Source organism: Mastigoproctus giganteus, chromosome 1 (genome assembly GCF_048544385.1).
Source record: "Mastigoproctus giganteus isolate SK-2022 chromosome 1, ASM4854438v1, whole genome shotgun sequence".
Taxonomy (NCBI): Eukaryota; Metazoa; Arthropoda; class Arachnida; order Uropygi; family Thelyphonidae; genus Mastigoproctus; species Mastigoproctus giganteus.
Window position 1 is genome coordinate 119665241 of NC_143575.1, and position 12096 is coordinate 119677336.

At 37.8% G+C, this 12096-nt stretch overlaps 1 protein-coding gene across 1 annotated transcript in view; it reads left to right on the plus strand.

Moving 5' to 3' along the window:
- Positions 1-12096, plus strand: part of LOC150091114 (propionyl-CoA carboxylase alpha chain, mitochondrial-like) — a 1103107-nt gene that overhangs the window by 652786 nt on the left and 438225 nt on the right. The window contains exon 13 of the mRNA XM_090381963.1: positions 5291-5360. Within this exon, the coding sequence (XP_090238089.1) occupies positions 5291-5360 (70 nt within the window). The remainder of the gene's footprint in view (positions 1-5290; positions 5361-12096) is intronic.

Sequence of the window (12096 nt, forward strand, 5' to 3'; positions counted from 1 at the left end):
AGAACTCTTTGCTCTTTTTCTTTGCATCCCTTGCCAAGGATTTCTCGTAATCTGCCTTCGCCTGCCTAACCTCCTTTGTAACTTGGTTGGATATCAACTTGTATCTATCATAGGCTTCTGTGTCATGTGTTAATTTCTAAGTATCCCATGCATTTTTCTTCTCTGCCATATGCCTCATTAGTTCATCTGACATCCATTTTGGCCTAAACCTTGAACAATATTTCTTAGTTGGTATGTAAAGCCTAGTAGCTTCCAAGATAAGTTCTTTGAATGCTTCCCATTTTGAATTTGCTGTTGGTAACATCATCAGTTGGTCCCACTGTATAGAATTTAAATACTGTCTCAGTCCATCGTAGGCGCCTTTACGGAAGCAATAACCCTTCCCTTTACTCCTAATGGTAGTTACCTCTTTGAGTAAATCCCACTTCAGCACACTGTGATCACTGCCACCTAGTGGTTCATTTATCTGCAGATTCTTAATGCATGAAGAATCACTGCTGATAATCAAATCAAGAGTATTACTCCCTCTAGTTGCCTCCCGAACATGCTGATGTAGAAAACAATCATCCAATAAATCCACAAAAGCCCTGCTACTGTGTGAGTAACCAGCCCCCAAATTCCAGTCAATATCTGGGAAATTAAAATCTCCCATTATAAGACTCTCTGATTTACTGGCCCACTCTATTTCCCTGTACAGTTTCTTATTATACTCATCACAGTCATTAGGTCTATAGCACACTCCTACTCTCAATTTTGATCTCCCAATGCTTATGTCACACCAAACTGACTGAACACTGCACTGTCCAGCGATGTCGACTGGCTTCACTTCCTTGGTTTTTATGTATTTCTTAACTAATAGCATAACCCCTCCTCCCTTCCTATCCTGTCTATCCTTTCTGTAGACGTTGTACCCCCTAAATTGCAGTTCTGCATCCCTTATATCTGTGTGACACCACGTCTCTGATATCCCAACAATATCTGCCTTTGATGTTTTGAGCAATACCTCAAATTCATCAAATTTATTTACTAAACTCCTAGCATTGGTGTACACACAAGTATACCTGCACCTGTTTCTATTCTTAGCTACCCTAACACAACCCATGTGTTTACTTGTACCGCAATGGCTCCCAGCAGTCTCTGAAATACCATGCATCTTGTTTTTCGGGCTTCTGCTCATTCTAATAGAAGCAGTGCAAGAATCTCTTTCACCTCTGCCAGTGGCTACTGTCAATCTATTGGTCTTTGTCTCCCCCCAAGCTAGCAGTTTTCCGACCCACCTAACACTGCCTCCAATAAGCAGAGTGGTGGTATTTCACCGGTTGATGAGAGTCATCTACCACCTAGTACTGCCTGGTAACATTGAGGGGCGACATTCCTCCATGTGGTGTGGTGTGCGTGCCACACCTCGACCCCTGCTTACGTTGATTCACACCTTGGTGGTCACCCACCATGTACTTGTGCATGGAGGTTATACCCAGCATTACTAAAAGTCCCACCATCATGAAGGTGCTACCAGAGGATGTGGCTGTCACAGACCGTCTGGACTTCGTTGAAATTGGGTCCACTTGACTTGAGTGTCACCCGAATATCAGTTCCATCAGTGTTTTAGACTCCCAGGTAGCAAGTGCAGCTTGTCTGGCATATCTGAGAGAATGTCTGTGACAACCTCAAGGACCGATTTTTATGTCGCATATATGTGACCAATGTGGCCACATGTGTTGGTTACTTTATTTCTTGAGAAGCTGTGTCGGCCAGATGCATGTGTCCCTATTACAGCATACATGCTGCCTCCCTAGCCAGATGGGCAGGAGCAGCAGTGCGTAGCACACGCTTCTTGATTAGACCGGGGTTCGTGCCCACCAAATACAGAGGATGCGGAAAGTTCAGGGAATGACCACCGCATATCCCCGGAGCAATATGGCCTTAGTTGCTAATGCTCCTAAAAACCAAATAACAAACAACAAACAGCATACATACGAAGGTCATTTGCGATTAAGTTATTGGACGTGCAGCGTGCGCTGCAATAAAACTAATTACAATAAAATAAACTCTCAAACATCGCAATAAGCTTGTCAGTAATGTTAGAAATTTTGTGAAAACAAGTTTGTTAGCATGCTGTATTATCCATCATATTGTGTTGTGGTTTTCCATAAGTTTGTATAAGTGTGTTGTAAAAAAAAAAAAAAAAATCTAAAAAGGAATGGCTAAAAGAAAATTACTATGATAAGAGGAACTGGGAGAAATTGCTGGAATTTACAATTAAGCAGAGATAAACTTCTCACAGACACACTACTGTCGAGTTTTTTCCGAAGCGTTATTGGTCAGTGTACGGTGTTTGTGCTTTACACCACGAGAGCCACCTCCTTTATGCATTGGAACCATGGCTGAGGCTAAATGTGAGCAGGTTATAATAATAAATGTAGAAAAGCAAGCGGGAATGGCCTTCCAGTGTTTATGAGTTCGTGACAACAGCTGATGCTGCAACCAAACACCAACAAAACAGTAGCGGCAAGTCGGTGTGCCGATCCAGGAAATTTGAAATTACATTCATGGAAATTATGTCTGAAATAGCGGTAGAGCCGGATTTCCGGTGGGCAGATTAGTGATGGTTGTCTTGTATATTAAACATTTAAAAAGGATAGTTTTATAGACAAGAACAATAACTTTACCATTTTTATTTCTTCATTCCTGGCAAGTGCTTTGCATTAGAAACTGATACTCTATGTTGCCGTCTTTTCATGCAGTTCTGATAGTTGACTCTTAATAGCAGCACCAGGGTTGTGTGATATACAACAACATACTTTTATATTTTTATTTTTGTTCGTATATATATTTATGTGGTTATTTTTTAATATATACTGTAATTTCTCTCATTCCTTTACTCTTTTTTACTCTATTCTATATTTATTTGCCTCTGTTACTTATATTTCTTCACTCTTAATGTGTATATCATAATTAATATAGGGAAGTAGATGTAACACTGATTTAGTAGTAGTAGTGGCATGTGATGCAAGAAAGCAAATGTATGAGCTTATGCAGCATCAGCCGAAAAAAAAAAAAAAAAAAATCACACCATTCCCTCCAAATGCCTGTGCAGTTCCTCCTTAAATTTATTTAACCTATCAACTTCCACAACGACAGATGGAAGTTTGTTCCAGCAATTAAGGAAGGAAGGATGGAAGGATCCCATCAGAATTCAGTGTGCTGAACCCATTCAAGGCCTTATACACCTCAATCAGATCACCGCACAGGTGCCTAGTCTCCAGCCACTGCAATTTGCAGAACTTAAGCCTCTCTTGATAAGAGGATCCCTTCATTCCCCTCACCAATCTTGTTGCCCTTCTCTGTACACGCTCAAGTAAATCTACATCCTTCCTAAAATGAGGGCCGACCGGGCTAGCCGAGTGGGTAAAGTACCTGCCCGGCAACCCAAAGGTCGCGGGTTCGATTCCCGCCTCGGGCTTGGATCACTGTACTGCAAAAACCTTTGGAGGTGCAATATGGCCACAGAAGCCGATGCGCCAACAACTACCAAATCAAAAAAAAAAAAAAAAAAAAAAATCCTAAAATGAGGCCTTCAGACCTGTACGCAGTACTCAAGGCGTGGCCTGACCATTGCCTTATACAGAGGGATAATCACCTCCTTTTCCCTGCTAGCAAAATTCCTATATATCATTGACAAAACCCCATGACCTGCCCTGGCAGCCTGTCTGCATTGCTCAGAAAACTTCATAACTGACTGCACAATTACTCCCAGGTCTTTTTCATTTTCTACCACCTTAAGTGTAGTACCACACAGTTGGTACGTTTCTCTGGGGTTACTTCTACCCATATTTGTTGTATTACAGTGGATTCCAGTTATTTGGGACCAGTGTATTTGTCCCAATTATGCGAAGTTTTGTGTAAATAGATAAAAAAATACAGTGGATCCCATTTTATGATTGATTCTGTGTACGATCAAATCACCTTACGATGGACTCACCATAGTAAAGTATGTTTGCTATAATTATGATATGTAGTAAGCACCGGTTATTGTGATCATGTCTGTGAATTGAATTTTAATTCTATTAAACAGCGATTCTGATAATCAAAAAAAGGAGGAATATTATTCACAGGCTATAAAACAAGGATATATGTTAAGCACAGATTTACACTTTATTACCTTACCAATTAAAAAATTATATGATATGTGAAAATCGGAAGAATATATTCCACAGGTTAGCAAAATAAAAATAAATTTACGTTTATATGCATAGCTTAATAATACGTATTGTAATATGTAAATACTGACTAGTTGATATTTCTGTTCACTGACATTTTGGCGGTTAAAATTTAAAACAGTAAAAAAAGATACCCAATCAATAACAAATAGCATGCACAAATTGCAACTAACATGATGCATGCAAGCGAGAACGGCATAACAAGTTATGAAGCTTAAAAAATAGCAATGAATAGAAGATTCTGAAAATTTTTTTTTTTATATGATTGAAGATTTAATGGAAGGGAAAACACATTTCGCCATAATAACGTAAAAATCCACAGAATTCCAGCTGTTATCATTTTTGCAAATTCAATTAGATTGAGTTTACTATCCATTTATAATAGATTGCACTAACAGAAAAGCCCAATAAACCAGAAATTGATAAGTTTTTATTGATTTGTGGTTTTTACCTCCAGAAAATTAAACAGCAATTAAACAGCATGTTGTCCCAATTAAGTGAACCTGGTTATTTTCCATTTAGGTTCTGTTCTTTATGATTTGTCCCAAATAATCACAATCCACTGTATCTGCAAATAATGTTGCTCATAGATGGCAGTAATGCCGAGGTAGGCTAGCATTTTCGAACTTCTTTCTTGTCTCTCTCTCATTTTTCAGTAACAGAAATATGTAGTGTGAGTATGTGTACAGTTTATCTGCATTATATTAAAATATTTAAGCAGAAGCAAAGGAAGTCTCTGAATCACCCTGATAACTGTGTATATGTATGCAAAAATTTAAATTGTCAGTGTTTTTTGATTTTTGATATTTTTGTATGTATACATTTTATATTGTATAATTCATATATAATTATGTAATTAAATAATTCATGACACTTTAAGACAGTTAAATATGCTGTACATAAGTTGTAAATATGTGTTCTGATTACTTAATTGGGAATTATAATTCCATGTGGTAGTTATTAAATAAAAATTAAGTAGAAAATAGAAAGCAAAAAAAAAAAATTTGCATGATAGATTTTGCTGAGGTTGCAGATATAAATTTTATATTGTATTTTCACACTGTTTTCAGGTTGAACATCCTGTTACTGAATGTATTACTGGTATTGACTTAGTTCACCAGATGATTAGAATTGCTAAAGGTGAGTTTTTCTGCTCATATCCTAACAATGCACCTGTTTATGATGAACCTTGTCAATTAATACCATAAAGGCCATTATGAATTGACAGCAGATTTTGCAAATACCTCTTATACTAATCAGAGAACTGCCAAAGCATGTTTAGCTATGTATTTTATAAAAAGATACACTAAATTGACACTTTTTCCAAGAAATACTTGAATTCCCAGAATTCAATAATCATCATCATCATCATCAGCCATTTTCAATCCACTGCAGGATGAAGGCCTCTCCAGCAACTTTCCAGTTCCTTCTGTTTTGAGCACTGGACATCCATTTACTACCCACAAACTCATGAATTTCATCTATCCATCTCTGCCTTTGTCTTCCAGGTTTTCTTCTAGCTCCTCTTGGATACCATTCTGTCATTTTCTTAGTCCATCTGTCATCATGTCTTCGAGCTATGTGTCCTGCCCAAGACCATTTTAGTTCTTTAGTTTTGATAAGAATGTCCTTTACTTGAGTTTGTTGCCTAATCCATGTGTTTCTCTTCTTATCTAACAGTCTGATTCCCAATATGATTCGTTCCATTCTTCGCTGTGTAGTTCTCAGCTTCTCTTCCATTCTTTTGGTGAGTGCCCAAGTTTCACTTCCATAAGTCATGATGGGGAGTATACATTGGTCCATTATTTTACGTTTCAGACAAACTGGGATATTGCTCTTCAGTATGTGACTATATTTCCTGAATGCTATCCATCCAAAATTTATTCTTCTCTTGACTTCCAGCCATTTATCATTATTACAGCTAATAACTTGTCCCAGATAAGTATATGACTCCACCTTTTCAATTACTGCTCCTTCAATCATTATTTCCCTTTCTGTGGTATACTTGTTCATCATTACTTTTGTTTTAGCCATATTCATCTTTAGTCCAAAATCCTTACTAGCTGTGCATAACTGATTAAGATTTTCCTCTAATTCTTTGGGATCATGGCTTATGACCACAATGTCATCTGCAAATCGTAAATGGTTTAGGTACTCTCCATTCACATTGACTCCTTTCTGCGACCAGTCTAATCTTCTGAAAGCTTCCTCAAGGGCAGCAGTAAATAGCTTCGGAGATATTGTGTCTCCTTGTCGAACTCCTTTCTCAATTTTAAATTTCCTACTGTCTTTGTCTAGTCTAATAAAGGAGGTAGCACTCTCGTATATTTTCTTCAAAATCATAATATATGGGGTATCAATGCCTTGTCTTTCCAGTGCCCGAAACATTGCCTTATGCTGTATGGAGTCAAATGCCTTTTCATAATCCACAAATGCCAGGCATAATGGTGTTTTATATTCATTTGCTTTCTCCATTAGCTGTGATATTACATGAAGGTGATCCATAGTTGAGAATCCTGTCCTAAAGCCAGCTTGCTCTTTCGGTTGATTCTCATCCAGTATTCTTTCTAATCTGTTAGTAATGACCCTTGTGAACAACTTGTAGATGTGGGATAACAAGCTAATTGGTCTATAATTTCCAATTTCTGATTTATCTCCTTTCTTATGCAGCAAAACTATGATTGCATTATTCCACTGCTTAGGCGTCACACCTTTTCTAATGCACTTTGTGAAGAGCCTTGCCAGTTTTTGTGTTATGTCTCTTCCTCCCAATTTTAACAACTCTACAGTAACTTCATCTTCCCCCGGGGCTTTCTGATTCTTCATTTTCTTCAATGCATGCTCTACCTCATCAGGAAGAATATTGGGTATGTCGTATGTGTTGCTACTTTGCAATCCATCTTCCCCACTGCTGGCATCATTCCCCTGCTCCTTGTATAATTCTCTATAGTAGTCTTCTGCTATTTGAATTATGCCTTCTCTGCTGTTTATAAGTACACCATCGCTATTCTTCAGTTTCAGTATTATTTGTCTTTCTGTATTACTGTTCATGGCTGCTGATTTAAATCCTTTGTTTTCCCTTAATGCTTGTTCTACTTTTCTTGTGTTAAATCTTCTTATGTCCTCTCTGAGTCTCTTTCTAATGGCTTTGCATAACTCAGTATACTCAATTTTCTCCCTGTCAGTGTTTTTCTTGCTTTTCATTTGTTGTCTTCGGTTCATCATGACAAGTGTTTCTTGACTAATTTTTTCTTCTTTGGATTTCTTTTTCCCTAAAGGTTTCTTGGGCTTTATCACTTTCAAAAAGTTGTAATATTCCTCGTCGATATCTTGGTCCTCAGCTGTCTGCAGAAGCTCAAACTTGTTCTTAAGTTCCAGTACATACTGCTTTTTCTCCTCCTCTGTTATTTTAAAGACCTTTGTATTATTTACTCGAGTCAGTTTTTTCCTTTCCTTTCCTACATCTATATCAAGTGTACATCTTACCATTCTGTGATCACTTCCAACATTTACCTTATTCAGGACGGTAACATCATTCACAATATATCTTCTGTTAGTGAGGATGAAGTCGATTTCATTAGTAGTTAATCCATTTGGACTCTTCCATGTCCACTTTCTGTTCACCCTTTTCTTGAAAAAAGTGTTCTTTACTGACAGTCCTTGAGATTCTGCAAATTCCACAAGTCTTTCACCTCTTTCATTTCTTTCACCAATTCCAAAATTTCCTATAGTTCCCCTTTCTGTGCTGTTTTGTCTTTTTCCAACCTTAGCATTGAAGTCCCCCATAATAATAGTGTAGTGGGTTTTCTGCTCATCTAGAAGACTCTCAATTTCAGTGTACATTTCTTCAACCTCTTCATCATCATGGCTCGATGTTGGTGCATAAATCATTATAATCTTTAGCTTGTATCTCTTAGAAATCTTGAGTATTAGTCTTGACACCCTTGGTGATGTACTTTTGAATTCCAAAATGTTGTTTTTAAAATCTTTATGGACCAGAAACCCAATTCCACCTTCACTCCTTTCACTGTTTCCATTGGTGTACAGCAGATTTCCACTTGATAAACTTATAAGTGATTCATTTCTTCTTCTTGTTTCAGCCAAACCGATGCTATTCCAATTCACATTTTCTAATTCCTTTTCCAGCTCTAATATCCTGTCTTCACCGATGAGTGTTCTTACGTTATAACAGGCCCTTTTGAATTCAATAATAGAATAAACTAAATCCATGCGTCTTCTTCTGTAATATAAAAAATAGGCAAACCATCCATATACAAAATTTTCCCAGTCTTAGTTAGAAATAATATATATTGAAATTCTGTTTCGGTTCCTAAAGAAATTTCTCACCTAAAGGTGGCTAGCCACCTTTAGGTGAGAAATTTCTTTATTTGAATTTTAATTCTTTAGGAATTAAAATTCAAATAAAGAAATTAGGAATTAGGAATGAGGCATTAGGAATGAGTGTATTTGCAACCCTGTTGCATTGCACTAGAAACAAGAGTTTAATATCTTTCACAGTCTGTGCATGTTGGTGAAATTCAACACCTCTTTTTCTTTGGATAGCTTACTCGTTATGTCAAATTACAATTATTGGGTGAACTAGTTACAAAAAGTGAGCTAGAAAAAAAATTCATGCAGTCTTGTCTTGATTGTGATAGGTATCCTGCAGACATGACACATGAGCAGGTAGACCTTTATTCATACAATCTAACATAAGCAAATTTTAACCTGTGTGGACTAATAAAACTATACCTCTCGTAACAATGTAATGATAGGTATAATGTGTAATTATTTCTTAATTACATATTTTTCTTACTGGAAAAATATGTAATTAAGAAATCGGTATCAAAAAGTTCGTACCACCATTACCTAGAAATAATAGTCCTATAAAGGTAAAACTTCACAGGAACTTTAATTCTTTTCTGTGTACTCTTCGTGTACAGTAACACATTTTCCCATCTATGGATCAGTTGTTTAATGATCATAGAAGTCCGCACTTTTTGCCTGAAACCACATTTCCACTTCATTGATGACTTCCTGAGATGAATTAAAGTGGCGTCCACGCAATGGTTTTTTCATTTCTCAAAACAAGAAAAAGTCTGACGGTTCTATTCAGGACAATAGGGTTGGTGCTGCAGTAATTCAAAGTCACACTAGGCAACAAAGTTGATGATGGCAACGGCGGTGTGAGCCAGTGCATTGTCTGACAGAAGACTTTGGTTAACATTCCATGCCTTTTCACTTCCAGAGCATCATGTAACTTTTTAAAAAGATTTCTGTGGTATTCTTCATGGTTTCTTCATTTCTCAAAACAAGAAGTCGGATGGTGCTAGATCAGAAGAATAGGGTGGGTGCTGCAATAGTTCGAAGCCACACTGGGCAACAAAGTTGCTGGTGGCAATGGCCGTGTGAGCCAGTGCATTGTCTGACAGAAGACAGACACCTCTGGTTAACATTCCATGCCTTTTCACTTTCACAGCATTGTGTAAATTTTTCAAAAGATTTCTGTAGTATTATCTGGTAAGTGCAGAAACACGATACGAGGGGGTATCAAAAAATAATCTATCAGGATAATCCCTTTTCTGTCTTAAAACACGGACAACATCACCTTCTTCACAGATGAAGTGGCCTTTGCCTTTTTGGATTGTGGGGAGGAGGAGGTGTGCTTTCACTGCTTTGACACACCTTTAGTCTCTGGATCATACTGGTACACCCAGCATTTGTTACCAACCGATCAAAAAAGTTCTCAACATCCGCATTACACAAATCCAACAGTTGGCAAGAACATTGCTTCTGCAGAGGTATTGGCAATCTTGAAATCCATTGTGCGGAGACTTTAGACATGTGCAGATGGTCGTATAAAGTACTGTGAGCAGACCCATAACTAATTCCCACTGCATTTATGATGAAATGAATTGTCACGCCTGTCGCTCAGCACCAGCTGCTCAACCTTTGTGACCATCTCACTGTCTGTGGATGTTAATGGCCTTCCTTCTGTTGGTTCGTCAAAGACACTTCTATGACTGCACTGAACTGCCGTTTCAACTTTTTAGTGTCATGGGATAGACAATTCTGTCCACAGCTTTCATTTCTTCATCAATTTCTGAGCTTTATTACCCTACAAATGCAGGAACTTGATCACTGCTCCATACTCCACTTTGTCAACCATAGTATCCTTCCTAAGATTCTTGCTCCACCTCTTGTGTACGATCACCCACGGGAATGAAATTTCACATTAGTTATTGAATATGTAGACAACTTATATTAAAAGCGGCATCTTCCTACTGATCTTTTATCTATGTCAGGGTACGAATTTTTGAAACCCCCCCCCCTCGTAAAACATATAACCTAATTTTACCACCTTGGGCTGGTGGTGGCTTGAAACATCCCCTCCTTGCTTGTGCATAGACACAAGTAAGGAGGGGAGAGTTCAAGCCTCAATTTTTTTTTTCCACAAAAATTGTACTGCCCATTGTGAAACATGTTGGAAATCCAGCTGCCATTATGAATTGGCCCTTATGTCTTTGGACATCTTAGAGAATGAATAAAAATTTATTCTATTTTATTATTAAAAGGTAGAATAATAATAAATACAGACTCAACAATATATAATTTACACTGGTATTTTTTCTTCTGTAGGGATGTGTAGTTTTAATACAGTGGTCGTATCAAAAAGTGTGCCTCTGGGATGATAACATTTTTTTGTAAATGAATTACTATCATGAAATTTTATATATTGAAAGTATAGTTATTTACCTTTTGCAGTCCAGAATTATTTTCGCTGACTACCCCATGCACTCTACCTCTATCAATAAAAAAAAAAAAAAAAAATGACAAGTTGAAATGTGTTGTTAAAAAATATTTATGTTCAGGTTAAAATGAGCTAGTATGTAAAACAGAATGACAAAACAGTTTAAAAGCTGAGAGAAAATCTTTATTGCAACATTTGATTGTAACTGGTTGCAAGGTTCCAGCTTTCCCTTCACGGCCAGAAGACCAGGGGTTTACAGATAAAAGGTGTTACAAAATCATTAAAACCATTAAATACCATAAGACATTCAAGAACAAAAACAAGATGACATTAAATGATATAGGGATAAAATGAAATGACAATTCATATACAATTTACAGTAGTGACTGTTGTTCTCACAGTTCATGGGAGAGAGCAGCAAGAGCACTGTCAGGGTTGTTTCCCGTTATGCTCACTAATCAATTCACTGGGTTTTCCAACCTGGGCAGTTTCACTTCCGTCTAGACGGTTGCGATGGGTTGCAACACTTTGTCAAGAGATGGTGGTGCTACGTCTGCTGTGGTCGCCATTCCCTGTATTAGTTACGTGGTTTGGCGATTTTCAGATGTAGCTGGCAGTTAACAGTCCATGGAGGGTGTTGGGCTGAGTATCCCACGTGTATATCGTTGGTTGATGGGAAATTTCTTAAGGTCAGCGTTGATGTCCTGGATTCATCCGAGCATCTGATATGGTACGAAACTATCTGATAGGTGGAGGCGTGAATGAAGATGGCAAATAGTTGGGGTGGCTCTGAGCTGGGCAGGTGGAATCCTCCAGTCACAGAGATCCCAGAATGAAGGAGATGTGACCAAAACGGTTAACAACTTTACTATGATTATCAGTCTTTTTTTGTCGATGAGAGCGGGCAGCCTGGGGATTTCCAGGGTCTGGGCCATTTCAGTTGTATGAACATGGGGTGGTAACCTGTGCTTGTAGGTTACCCATTTGAGGAGCCAATATTCCGCTGCCCAGATTTCAGCTGCATTTTGTTGCTGTATCTCTGTCCGAAACGTAATGCAGGTGTTGTTTTGCTCTCCATTTCAGGTATCCTGGACGACTGATAAGTTTGTCAATGTACTAGTTGAA